This window comes from Trichogramma pretiosum, unplaced genomic scaffold (assembly GCF_000599845.2).
Source record: "Trichogramma pretiosum strain Unisexual culture from Peru unplaced genomic scaffold, Tpre_2.0 scaffold11, whole genome shotgun sequence".
In the NCBI taxonomy this organism is placed as follows: Eukaryota; Metazoa; Arthropoda; class Insecta; order Hymenoptera; family Trichogrammatidae; genus Trichogramma; species Trichogramma pretiosum.
Window position 1 is genome coordinate 28,834 of NW_019641702.1, and position 14,849 is coordinate 43,682.

At 31.4% G+C, this 14,849-nt stretch overlaps 2 protein-coding genes across 2 annotated transcripts in view; one reads left to right on the forward strand and one right to left on the reverse strand.

Moving 5' to 3' along the window:
• Positions 1-14,849, forward strand: part of LOC106651777 — a 33,277-nt gene that overhangs the window by 7,707 nt on the left and 10,721 nt on the right. The window lies entirely within an intron of this gene.
• LOC111694440 (protein roadkill-like) lies at positions 8,160-9,784 on the reverse strand. The gene is made up of 2 exons (XM_023462678.1): positions 9,405-9,784; positions 8,160-9,341 (listed from the first exon to the last, which is right to left on the reverse strand). Exons 1-2 carry the CDS (start codon positions 9,628-9,630, stop codon positions 8,620-8,622), a joined length of 948 nt encoding a protein of 315 aa, XP_023318446.1. The 5' UTR covers positions 9,631-9,784; the 3' UTR covers positions 8,160-8,619.

Genomic DNA, 14,849 nt, shown 5'->3' on the forward strand with positions numbered 1-14,849 from the left:
GTTTATCCACAATTCATGCTTCCAATGTTGCGAGGATAAGTAGGACGTAAGATAGGTGAAATCACTTCGTTAGGGAATCGCGCGATGCAGGCACCTTCTGCTAAGACACATCGCACAGTTCACCATGTTGACAGTGCATTATTGATATAAGAAGCGAAAGTAGCTACGTAGCATGTGGATTATGCAACTATCTTGAATAATATTGATAATTAATTTTATTATCAAATGACATCTTTATTTTGATAGATGTAGCTTGAAAAAATTGTGTTATTGATTATGATCCGATACATTAAAATGAAAACTTGAAAAATCTGGAATTTTCTTGTTATTTTTTAATTTATGGATAAATTTGTTTCATTTTTTATTATGCCTTATATTTGTAATCACATCAGTAAAATAGAGTCACATAGAAATTTATTAATTTTATATTAGGTGGAAATCAAAAATATTATTCAACAAATCAGAATAAAATAATAAATCAAACCAAGCAATGGATGTCTATGGCGGAAGCAATTTTCTATTTACTTTATTCATATTACAAAATTACATACTGAACATAAAGAGAAATATGCATACTTCATAGCTTATTATTAAAGCTTTTTGCAAGCTTTTAACTGCAGTGTTAGTGTTTTGAAACTTTTCATTAAAAAAAAACGTATTGAAAATATCATAAACCAACAGCCTTAAAGTTGGCTTTCAAAAAGAATACAGAAATGATATGATATCATGTATAACACGGCAAACCGCATTAATCAATCTAAAATCAATCTTTACAATAAATATATTAATACATTAAAAAACTAAGACACATTTTCTTGTAATTTTAAAATTAATTGCATTAAATCTACTAATGTGTTAGGATCATCAATTTGCTCGGTCTTTTCAGAGTTGAAGAATAATTTTATATGAGTAAAAACAAACTTTTTTACCCTATTTTTCAAGTACTTAACATTGTATTTATAAGCAGCTAATAGAATTTCTATTACATTTTTCATATTCAAATTCGTACTTAATATGTTCTTGCACTTAATTTTCAAATTATTAGTTTGATATTTATCAGCCACTGCTAAGAGTTGAAGAATCATGTCTGTTCCAGTACTTTCAATTGCACCTGTATAGATGTATCGCAGCATTTCAACTAGAATATTGTAAGAAGTATCAGTTATCTTCACAGCATTGTTTAGATTTTCCAACATATCATGAGAAAACATGGTTTTAAATATTGGGCTAGCAAGAGAGAGAATAGTTTTGTGAGCTGGAATATCATTTTCACCATCAAATTTTAATTTAACATCAGTTCAAGTTTTTTAGTAATAAATTCTGAGATAATTGAAGTTGTACACCCTTCAGTAACTGACAATTTACAATATATGATCATACAACCATCATTAGCAAGCAACTTCTGATAATTTTTTTTTTCATAGAAATTTGACCAACCCCAAATGATGTTTTTGGCCTCAAATTTTCGATGAAATGTTAGCTCATAAATACTTGATCCACCAACTTTAGTCAAAGTTGAAAGTGTACATTTGCATACAAATTCTGATTTTTTGTCATTCTTGATCGCAACTAGAAATAATGATATAAATTGACTGCTTTTTTCACATTCTCCTCCTGGATATAATTTTAAGTAAAACTTTCTCTCTGTATCATTGCTGAGTCTAAATTCAGGCGACGTTAAATGTGCTCCTGGCAGATCGTTAATAACCAAGCTATAATCTTTAATTATCCACGAAAAGTGAATTTTGACGTATTGAATTCAGTACAAGCGACCATTTCGTTGTTCTCCGACATTTTGAACTTATTATTAATTCGCAATCTTTTCAGTAAAACTTGAGTAAAAATTAAATGAAAATAAGTAACACTTGATGACTGTAGCCGGCAACGGCCATTGGTCCTATAGAGTAGGTAGTAGGTATAGATAATAGAACTAATTAGAGATGAGTAAGATAGTGGCGCTGTAGCTGGTTAGCACGATTGAGAAAAGACGCTAATTTGTCTATCAGCGAATGTCGTAACTCGTAAGCTTTTTCTGTTTAAATGAACGATAAATTTGGATATCCGGATTGCACGATTGCAAATTTATTTGACATTGCTGATGGGGAGAAAAGGCGATTGGATCCTTGTTTTGAAAATCTATGGATAAATCATCTAATTAAGTATTTATTTCATCAAGTATTATGGAAAACTATGTTTTTCCAAAAAATTATGTACGTTATGTCTTTGATTGAGTGTTTAATAGAGAGTAAGAACAAGTTGATGAAGGGCTTGAATGTGTACAATACCTATGGACTTGAAATCAATGGGGAAGCAAGTTTTTAATTTTTTTATGTCTTTTATTATAAAACTGTAAAATACATTGTTTTGTCATATATTCATTAAAATAATCGTTATGATGCATTCATATTATATGGCATATTTTGCTAACAGTAAAAAATATATAATATAATTGTAACATTCATATTATACATTATGTACACTTTTAGCTTTATAAAAGTCATACTTTATAAATATCCCATACGCATAAAAGAAATTTTAAACAACACTTAAGTCTCATCGACACTTATTCTAAAATGTTATTACTTTTTTTTATTTTTATTTTGCTTGGGTAACTTATTTTTTTGATGTTTAGTTTCAATGTGTCTCTGAAGCCATCCATATGCCTTAAATGATCTATGACAAATTTGACAATCACGAATTTGTCTCTCTTCTGCATGTACTGTTGAGATGTGCCTTTGAAGTTGATCTTTGTCCCCATAAGATTTTTGACAATCATGACACTTGAAATCTCTTAAGCGTAAATGCACTGCCATTATATGTCTTTGGATTTTATTTTTAGTTGCAAAACCCTTTTGACATAAGTCACAATCATAACGTTTAATACCCAAATGAAATAATACAGTATGCTTTTTTAACTCATTTTCTGTTACATATGCTTTTCCACATATATCGCACCTATGAGTTTTATCAGTGTGCATGAGTTTCCAGTGTCTATCACGGGCTTGACTGAATGTAAAAGTACTTGGACATTTTTTACACTTGTAAGCTTTAATACACTGATGAACTGCTATAATATGATCTCTGAGATTATGTTTAAAAGTAAATGCGGCTGGGCAATCATCACATTTGTAATCTTTCTTTTTTTTATGAACCATTAAAATATGACTTTGTAAGTTAGACCTTTGACCAAAGTCCTTCAGACAATATTCACATTCATAAAGCTTAAGATTACGATGTATAATGTTAACATGAGATTGTAGTGCTTTGTTTTCTGTATATTCTTTTTCACAAAAGTCACATTTATAGTTTTTCAAACCTTTGTGCACTGTATCAATATGCTTTGAATAATTACATTTTTGAGAAAACAATTTGAAACATTCCTTGCATTGGTAATTTTTAATACCTTTGTGTACAACATTTGTATGATTTTGAAGATGGCTATTTCTAGCAAATCGCTTTTTACAAAGTTTGCATTTGTATTTTCTTGAGTTTTGATGAACTTGTTTAATGTGCGCTACGAGATTAACTTTAAGTGTGAATACTTTGCCACATTCTTCACACTTTTGTTCTTTATGAACTTTGTCTATATGAATTTTCAAAGTAGAGGCATTTTGGCATACCTTATCGCATATCTCACAAGTATTGTCATTTCTCCTAATATATTTCCTTTTGGAACCAGGAATTTTGGTATGTGGTATGTGTTCATGACTATGCTGATTGTCATCGTAACGAAATCCTTTCTGTATTAAAATTATCAACTCCTTGTCGACTTTTCCTGTTTTAATACTTTTTTCAACTTTTACATTTGGTACTGAATGTTGCAATCCCATAGGCAATGTTTCAGATGTAAGCGAAGACAAATTTGGTTTTTCATCGTGGCATTCAAATTCTATCATCACTTCACTCGAGTTCAGGTAATTGTAGTCCACGTTGGCTTCTGTCTTGATCGTTTTATCAAGATTTACATTTGGTAAAAGAGGTTTCGACTCAGTGGGAAATATTGTAGATGATAGCCGAGCCAAGTCTGGTTTTTCATCGTGACATTCAAATTCAATCATCATTTCACTTGAATTATCAACATAACCTCTTTCAGGAAGAAAATCAAACGTTTCCTGCTTCATGATGCAAAGGAAATGGATGAATTAAACTTCTCAAAGTTTTGATAAAAACTTAAACGATTCACAAAATTTTGTATTATTTGTAAACTCCACTGTTGGTGTCACAAATTATTGAAATATTGAACGAATTACTAAACGTTATACGACACGTGCACCAGACTACTAATTAACGTTTTAGAGACTTTCACTCTGTACAGCGTTCAAATTTCACTGATACAATACTATTTCTTTTCTAACCTGGCCTCGTGAGAGTTTGTGAGCACTTTTTGCAAAACTATCGAACTTTAACTGTGCGCAGCAGGTATCGACTATCACTCTGCACTGGTCTGAGACTGGCTTGAAAGTAGCAGAAGTTAGAAGTCTATAGGCTGTGGCGCAGCGTTGTCAAGAACTCGATCGAGCCATAACGATCAGCTGATCGACGCTCGACTCCACAAGCTGCACTGTTTTACCACGCGAGGCAGTGATGCCAACTGTGTACTATTTAAATTGAAGGTTTACAATAATGAAATAAAATTTGATTACGAACGATTTTGATTAAATGATTATAAGCGTTTATAAGTCATGAAATATACATCTTTTTGATTATTTGTATCATTTATATAATTAGGATCGATATAAGTTTGATAACATTATCATTAATGTGATGCCAATGTTCTAAATATAAAATAAAATAAAACATAATTGCAACTATCACAGCTATTTTCACACATGATTTTAAAACTCTAAATGCACCAGACATTAAATCAATATTACTAATCTTATCTAGAGTAAACGTTGAATTTACCTATTTACCTTCTTACTAGTAAAAAAGCTTACATAAACAGTCAGGAGTTAAACTTGAATAAAACATTGATCAAATTAGTCAATCATTTTATAAAATCATTTGATAATATGTGTTTGTATGAACTTAGTTTTATCAAAAAATATACAAATTTTGTTCAAAATAATGAGTTTACTCTGCTATTTTTTCAAAAAGTTTTTTATTCGATTTCTCTTATACAATAAACTCGTAAAAACTTGAACGCAAAGCTCAATTAATAATCTTTAGAAGGAGTAATAATGTATTAAGCCTGCATACAATATCAATATAATAAAAATATCATATGTAAGTATATAAGTTTTCTTATCCTATTTTCTAAATCATTCTTAAGAAATAATGAAGTTACAAAAAATCAAATTTAGACAGAACTAGAACCTATATTAAAATGAAGCAAAAAAACAAATTAAGATATGTTTTCTTGTGTTTTCGTTATTGATTGTATTATGTTGAGTAATACAGCAGGATCAGCTATCTGCTGCAGTTTTTCAAAATCAATGAGTGATCGTATATGAGCAGCAACAAACTTCATAACTTCATTTTCCAAATATTTAATTTGGTACTTGTGAGCAGCTATAAGAATTTGAATGACATTTTCAGTGGACAAATTAGCAGATAATAATTTTCCACACTTGATTTTTAAATTACTGATTTGATACTTTTCAGCTGCTTGTAAAAGTTTAAGAATTATATCTGTATCTGCAATTTCAATTTCACCTTTGTAAATGTATCGCAACAATTCAATTACAATATTGCGAGGAGTATCCATAATTTCAACAGAATTGTTTTTATTTTCCAACATATCATGAGTGAACATGGCTCTAAACACTGGACTGGCAGCAGCAAGTATAGCTTTGTGTATAGGGATATACTTTCCATCAGAAGTTTTTAGTTTAAAATCACTGAGTTCTTCATTGAGAAATAAGAAGTCAACGTCAAGTAGTTTACCTATCATTTCTTGTTCTGTGAAATTACCATTAGAAATGATTGATGTTTTATGTCCTGAAGAAACTGACAATTTACAACATATGATCATAGAACCACCTTTAGCAAGCAACTTCTGATAATTTTTTTTTTCATACAACTTTGGCCAACCCCAATTGGTGGTTTTGGCACTAAATTTTTCATGTAATGTTTGCCCATAAATACTTGATCCACCAACTTTAGTCAAAGTTGAAAATGTACATTTGCATACAAATTCTGGTTTTTTGTCATTCTTAATTGTGTGTAGAAATAATGATATAAATTGGCTGCATTTTTCATTTTCTCCTCCTGGATATAATTTTAAGTAAAACTTTCTTTCCGGATCATTGCTGAGGCTAAATTTAGGGGACGTTAAACTTTCCCCTGGCACATCTTTAATAATTAGACTGTAATCTTTGATTATCCATGTAAAAGTACAATTTTCCGTATGGAATTCAGTGGAAGCCACTATTTCGTTATCTTTTGACATATTGCGAACTTTTCATTAACGCTCGATATTTTTCAGTAAAACTTGAGTTAAATTAAATAAAAATAAGTAACTCTTGATGACTGTAGTGGGCAGTGGCCATAGATCCTACAGGATAGGTAGTGTAGTAGGTATAGATAATAGAACTAAGATATAACTTATAAGTAAGATAGTGGCGCTGTAGCTGGTTAGCACGATTGAGAAAATAGGCTGTTTTCAGAGACCGTCACTAACCTCTTCGCTCGAACAGCTGATTTGCCTGTAGGCATAACAAACCGAGCTTCCATTCACTTTATATGTTAAGTCGATTAGTTTGACTGCAAATTACAAATAAATGAGATGCTCTAAAAATATATAAAAAATATGTCTATGTAGAGGAAGACTTCATCTTTTCATCTATCGAAGCGGATTTTACGATTTCTCTTTAGTTATTACAAAAAAAATTGTTGAAATTTCGGTTATTTCGGAGTTTTACTCGCTGCTCGGCTGCTGTCAACACCGAGTTGCGCGTGTCCGTGATCGTTTTAGCGATATTTGAGATTTGATTTCATTTTTTTTTATCAATCTGCAATCATAAAATAAAAAATGGTGTTGAGGTGTTATGTAACAGGATGCAAAGCAAATTCCCAAAATGGAAAGTTTTCCTTCTTTTGTATACCAACAGGAAAGCCGAAAAATAATAGAAATTCTGAAGAATTAAGGGAACTGAGTCGAAAAAGGCAATATACTCATGCTTTAATATTTAAATGTATTTTCAAATATCGCTAAAACAATCACGGACACGCCCAAGTCAGTGTTGACAGCAGCTGAGTAGCGAGTTAGACTCTGAAATGACCTAAATTTAAACAATTGTTTTTGCAATAACTAAAGAGAAATCGTAAAATCCGCTTCGATAGATGAAAAGATGAAGTCTTCCTCTACATCGACATATTTTTTATATATTTTTAGAGCATCTCATTTATTTGTAATTTGCAGTCAAACTAATCGACTTAACATATAAAGTATATGGAAACTCGGTTTGTTGTGCCTACAGGCAAATCAGCTGTTCAATCCTGACCGTCAGTAACGCTTTGTGAAAACGCCCTATACGCTAATTTGTTGGCGAATGTCGTAACTCGTAAGCTTTTTCTATTCAAATGAACGATAAATTTGGATATACGGATTGCACGATTGCAAATTTATTAAGAAAATGTAAAAATGGATGAGTATTTTGCAGTAATAGTTAATTTTATTATTACACCTACAATATTTATACCCTCAAAGTTGTTTTTTTCAAGAAAGGGCGCTCTTTAATAAGAGTTAGTGCATATGAACACTTCTCAGATTTTACTCTCTCTCATTTTTTCTTCATTACCGATTCATTTTTTCTTCATTTTTAATAATCTAATAATTTGTTATGAATGTATATTTCAAATGGAGGTTGTCATGCAACATGATCAAAATATCGATTTTTTTGGCATTTTTGAAAATTTGAAGTCATTCAACGTCAGGATTGAGAGCACTTACGTAGCACATGGCGCTCAATTATTATACTATGCATTCCTTTTGGAACTTTGTTTTATTTTAAATTGTTTGGATCTGAACTAAACTACGTGACCCTAACGTATTTATTTTTCATTTCATAGCACATTATTTTTTTTTCATGTTCAACAAATTTGGCAAAATCTGGTAATTTTTGGGTCTTCATGTGAGATCCTTTAAATAAAATAATATGAAAAGATGATGATAGTTTTTATTTCATTTTATTGAGACTTTTCGAAGAATTCTTCAAATTAATTACATTTTGTGTAAAAAAACTAGTCAATTCAATTAAATCATAAATTTGAAATAGTTTATACAATGATCTAACTACAAAATTGTGTAACTGATTTCAAGCTTATAGCAAAATTTTAGTTTCATGTTGGACATAAAACTATTTAACATCCAATGATTATCATTATGAAACACTTACTGTATCACTATCAATTGCTTTTTGTAAATATGGAACATAAGCTTTTTAACAAAAGTGACAAGGGTTTAAAGATTATAGTTAAGATGTAATGTAAATTTCAATAAAGATATCAAATTTAAACTTTTTTTAACTTCCAAGCTAATTTTTAAAAGTAAATAAAATGTAGTTGAAAAAAATTATAATTTCATATGAGTGACACATTAAAATTAATTAAGTTACAAGAAACATAATTACTTCATCAAACTATTGTAAACTATCCTGAGAAAAACTGCGAAATATTTTATTTGGATTTTATCATTGATTGTATTAAGTTTATAAATATAATAGAATCATCCATATTCTTCATCTCTTCAGTATTAATAAATGATGATATGTCAGCTATTACATAGTTGGTAACTTCTTCTTTTAAATACTTTACATTATATTTATAAGACGCTACTAGAAAATCAATTGCATTTTTCTTGGATAAATTAGCACATAATATTTTTCCACACTTGATTTTCAAATTGTTAATTTGATATTTGTCAGCCACTGGTAGAAGTTGAAGAATAGTATCTGGTTCTGTTGTTTCAATTTCACCTGTGTAGATGTATCGCAACATTTCAACTAGAATATTTCGAGGAGTGTCAATTATCTGAACAGAATTGTTTTTGTTTTCCAACATATCATGAGTAAACATGGCCCTAAATACTGGACTAGCCACTGCAAGTATATATTTGTGTGCTGGGATATCTTCTTCATTGTCAATTTCTAATTTAATATCACTGAACTCTTCACTAAGAAACAATGAGTCCAATTGCAGTTTATCAGTAATTTCATGTTTATCAATACTGAAATTTGAGTAAATTGATGTATCTTCAGTAATTAATAACTGACAGCGGATAATCATGCAGTTGTTAATATGATAATTGTTTTTTCTTAAAAACTTTGCAGAACCACAATGGTTAATTGTACCATTGAATTTCGTACAAAATTCTCGCGTTTGGATACTCAATCCACAAACTGGAGTCAAAATTGAAATCGTTAATTTACATTCAGATATTTCTTTCATTTCGTCATGCTTACGTGAACGACTCAAGAATAATGATATAAATTCCTTGCAACTTTCGTCATACCCTCCTGGGTATAATATCAAGGAAAATGTTTTGTTAACATCATTGCCGAAGTTAAATTGGGGTGACCACAAATAATAACCTGGCACTTTAACAATTGAACTATAATCACTGATTGTCCACGTAAAAGTGCACTGATCCACATTCAATTCAGAGCTGGCTTCTATTTGTTTTGACATTTTGCACTTATGATGGATTCGATTCAATATTAAATATTTTGAGAAAAGTTTTAACAATAGTCATCAATACTATGAATAAGACCCACTCGTTTCACAAGCCGTTTTCAATCACGTCGAAAAGTAAGGCGAGCCGCGAGCGAGAAAAGGGGGTCACTTGATTTGCTTGCCGCTGCAGTGGCATAGTTCCACTCAGAAACACCAAACAACGGCGAATTTGCATGATTAGTAGCGACGCGTTGCAAGGAAATCGTACAACTATTCAAACAGAAAATTACTATAAATAGATGAAAAAATACGTACAAAAGCGGATTTTTTTCGTGAAAATTAATTATATTATCGGATAGAATTTATATTTTCAAAAATTACGTTGTGCGTCATTCGACTATGAGCTGATACATTATAATGAATATACTCAAAATATCATGTATTTTTTATTTCTTATAATATCAGCATAATAGAATAATTTGAAAATTTCTAATAAACTCTACTTCTAGTTGAACTTAAACTATCATTTAAAGTGAACTGGGATAAAATGAATGAGCTACCGATTTGTATGATCGCTTGAGAAAATGTACGTCCTGTACTTTTATTTTAGAAAATTACACACTGATACTGATCAAACATTTATAATTATTTCATAATTAATAACTTGCTACAGAGGTGAAATACAAGATTTTACCAAAACTAAAGTAATGGGGTCTTGAAATTTGTCATTAAATGCAAATGTATCAAAAATACTCTTATAATACTAAGGCAGACTTAAATTTGTATATATAATAAAATAACGAAAATCTTACAGCTCCATCCATCAATACTAAAAACTATTCTGTGACATGAAAAAAACTCAAGATATTTTTTGAGATTTCATCATTGATTGCATTAAATCAATCAAAATATCAGGATCATCTATCTGTTTAATTTCTTCAGAATTGAAAAATGATTGTATACGAGTTGTGACAAAATGTTTTACTTCATTTTTCAGGTACTCTTCATTGTATTTATACGCAGCTGTTAAAATTTCAATTGCATTAATCACTGACAAATTAGCACACAATTTTATTCCACATTTGATTTTTAAGTTATCAATTTGATACTTGTCAGCCACTGCTAAAAGTTCAAGAATCTCGTCTGTTTTAGTACTTAGAATTTTGCCAGTGTAGATGTATCGCAACATGTCAATCAGAATATTGTATGAAGTATCAGCTATCTCAATGGAATTTTCTTTGTTTTCTACCATGTCATGAGTAAACATAGCCCTAAATACTGGACTGGCTACAGCAAGTATAAATTTGTGGGCTGCAATAGATTTTACTGAGGAAGTATTTATTTTAAAATCACTGAGTTCATCACTGAGAAATAAAGAGTCAAATGTCAATCTATTTATCAGTTCATGATCTTTGATGTCAAAATCAATTGAAGTATCTTCAAATACTGATAATTGACAACGAATAATCATGGAGTTCATGTCATTATAATCCTTTTTTTTGTAGAATTCCGAGTATCCCCAACCAGGGCTTTCATTACTAACTTTTGCCTGAAATACTCGTTTATGAATAATTGATCCAGTCACTTCAGTGATAATTGAAAATTTGCATTCACAAGTAAATTCTTGTTTATTGTTAGTCTTGTTCCAGTACACATATAGTGATATAAATTGGCTGCTTTTTTCAGTTTCTCCTCCTGGGTATAATCTCAAGTAAAATTGTCTCTTAGCAGCATTGCCGAGACTAAATTTGGGAGATGATAAATATTTTCCTGGAACATCTTTAACGATTGAACTATAATTATTTATCGTCCACGTGATAGTGCATTGTTCCACATTCAAAGTAGTGCAAGCCTCTATTTCTTCAAATACTGGCATATTGCAATAATATTGCAATAACAAATATTAATACTTGGTCTAAAAAGTAAAAGTTACGTAATAATCAATGAGAACAATAAGCGACACTTCAGAATGATAAAATAGGAAGGAAGCGGGGTGAGAACTGAGGGGTCCCTTTGTTCGCGATGCAGCTCCCGCCAGCAGCCGGCCGCTCACGGCTCAACGGTCAACCGCCGTCCGTCAAAATTTACGCGATTGATAGCGACATACAGCCGTCAGATTATTGAACTATTTCGATAACAAAATTACAAATTGATTTTAATATAAAACGAATATATTGTTAAGCATTATGTCAATGAAAATTAGTTTTATTATCAAATAAAATTATACATTTAAACTGTTCCTTATATAAAAAAGGTACCGCTTTTCGATTATTAGAAAATAGATTATGATACATTATAAATAATTTACACTTAAGATTTATTGCATTTTCTTCATTAAGCCAGTGAAATAGAACAATATCATAAAAAAAGGTCTTGGAATTTATTTTCTTAGTTGAATTAAAATAAATACATGTGTGATTCAGTCTGAAGATCATTATTATTATTGATGTAGGTACCCAGTTGAAAAAAATTGCATGGATTTCTACGTGGATTATCCACGCAGATTCCGTGTGGAAAGTACGTGGATTCCACAAGGAAAGTGCATTGATTCTATGTGGAAACTGCGTGGATCATTTTTGTAAAAATCTGCCAAGATTTTTCGGTTATCTCTTAAAAACTTAATTCCCCGCTCGTACCCTTTTTCAAGGAATAATCGAAAAATCTTGGCAGATTTTTACAAAAATGATCCAAGGAGATTCCACATGGAATCAATGCACTTTCCTTGTGGAATCCACGTACTTTCCACGCGGTATCTGCGTGGATAATCCAAGTAGAAATCGACGCAATTTTTTTCAACTGGGTAACGACTAACAATAGAATTGCTTACTCATAGAGTAAGCTTTGTGACGGACCGATTTTCGACTTTCATAACTAATAATCGTAGAGTACTTTTACATATATATTCTTAAACTAGATCGAGTTGCTGACACATGTCTGTATGTGTGTGTGTGTGTGTGGATGTGTTTTTTTTTTTTTTTTTTTTTTGGAGAGGGCGTGGGCAGGGTAAAACCCTTGCACCAGTGGCCCTTCCGAACTCTGGCATGATTCCCACCGGAACCATCGTTAGATATTACTTCGGTGGGTGCCTTTTAGCAGTGCTGCTGCATCGACGTATTTGGTCATTTCCCTACATCCCCCATCCACCGCACGCCAAGGCGCAGTGATCAGGGGTTCAGGAACCGTGTCAACGCGTTGGTGATCCCCCGCTCGCCCCGCGAAGCCCTCATCCAGTGTCATTCCCGCCTTCCGGAGCCGTCTTTGTCGGTGGTCTCCCTTGTGCTGATGTTTCTAAATAAATATGTATGTTTCATTTTAGATAATCGTAACAAATTTTTAAAAATGATAATCGAATGAAACATTAAATTGTAATAAACAAAACGTAATTAAGGTAGGTGCGAAACATACATATTTATTTTTTCATTGTTACAAGATTAAAATGTGATTCTTAGTTACTAATTATTATTTAACTATTCAAGAAAAATATGAACATTTTGTGTGTATGAAATCGAAGATAGAAATTCCTATCGCATCATCTGATTAAATAAAAATCAAAATATTATATAATTTTTTATTGTTACAAGATTAAAATGTGATTCTTATAGTTATTAATTATTATTTAACTATTTGAGAAAAATATAAACATTTTGTGTGTATGAAATCAAGGATAGAAATTCCTATCGCATCATCTGATTAAATAAAAATTAAAATATTATATGTATACATTTATTTATTGAGTCCCACATTTTATCCTGAATGATATCATTTCGGATATCATTCGGATATCATTCGGATATCATATCGGATATCCGATCGGATATCCGAATGATATCTGAAATGATATCCTTATTTTAAGCCGGGAAGCTACTTGCCAATACATTGGCAGCGGTTTTTCAATATTCAAACTTCTATATGCTCAAAAAAAATTTTGAGAGCTTGATGTATCTAACTATAGGTTACAAAATAATGGTAAAAGTATAATCTTGTGTTGTGTAAAGTAAAATTTGAAAAACCTTCGACAGTTCCAAAAGTAAAATATGAATAATGAATATTACCGAATTCGAAAAACTGACAATTTCAGAGCAAAAGGAGTTTTTCTCCAGCCGTGAGTACCTAGTGTTTTTTTTTTTTTTTTTTTTTTTTTTTTTTTTTTTTTTTTTTTTTTTTTTTTTTTTTTNTCTTTTTTTTCTTTTTTTATTTTTTTAAGTTTTGTATACTAATTAAATCTCTCACGGCCCGAGTCACTTACTTCGATTTTTCGGCGAAGATCCAACGATGTTTTCCCGATGATCCAACGACGAACGCCACCGGGCCTCGTGGGGAATCGAACCCTCGAATCTCCATATGTCTGGCCAGAACCACATGGAGACTGGAGCGTTAAACCACTTACCCACGAGGCCCATCACTTATAAATGTAAAAAACTTCTACATTTACAACGTCTGAAGCAGCTTATGCGCGCGCTACAAGTCATTGAAATCCACCTTCGAGCTCACGCGTAGATATAAGTTGTAAATACGAGACGAACCCCATACACCTTGCCCCTAGCACACATGTATGTTCTTCTCCTATACACTTTAGCAATTCAGGCCTAAAAAAGAGAGAAAAGCAAAGCGAGAACATCAGAGTGACCAACAGACCTGAGAATCAAGACGATACAGTTAACAGTACTAATCAAGAGACAGATACTCCTCAAGAGTACACGAGGAGAAACGAAATAAACGAAAAAAAAATTGTTTTTTCTCGGGAAAATTTTTTTTTCTTTCTTTTTCGTATCGTTTGGTTGAGAAATAATTTATGATTGAAACTGTTTTGTGAACAAATTAGAAAAGGTGGTATTAATATTTCCAATAGCCCGCGAAAAACAAAAAAGTCCCAGAGTACCCTTATAAAAATTTTCTATAGGATCCCGCAAAATTCCTACTGGAATCCTATAGGACCCCTGTAGGAATTTTGCGGGATACTATAGGAAATTTATGTAAGGGTACGTGTAATTAGTGTCCGAGGCGAAGCCGAGGCCGATAAACACGTGCTCTGGGGCTTTCTTTTTTCGCGGCATCGGCCTGTATACTATTATTCATACACAGTGGCAAATAATTTATAATTGAAACTGTTTTGTGAACAAATTAGAAATGATTATATTAATATTTCCAAATTATTTTCAAGTCAAAAAAAAAGTATGAGGAAGCTACTTGCCAATACATTGGCAGCGGTTTTTTTTTATTTCCCAATGTGCCTC

Coding starts and splice junctions, on each gene's coding strand:
- LOC111694440 (XM_023462678.1), bottom strand. CDS start 9,630: ATGTCAAAACAAATAGAAGCCAGCTCTGAATTGAATGTGGATCAGTGC. Junction 9,342..9,404: donor ATTATTCTTGAGTCGTTCAC/GTAAGCATGACG, acceptor TTTTGACTCCAG/TTTGTGGATTGAGTATCCAA.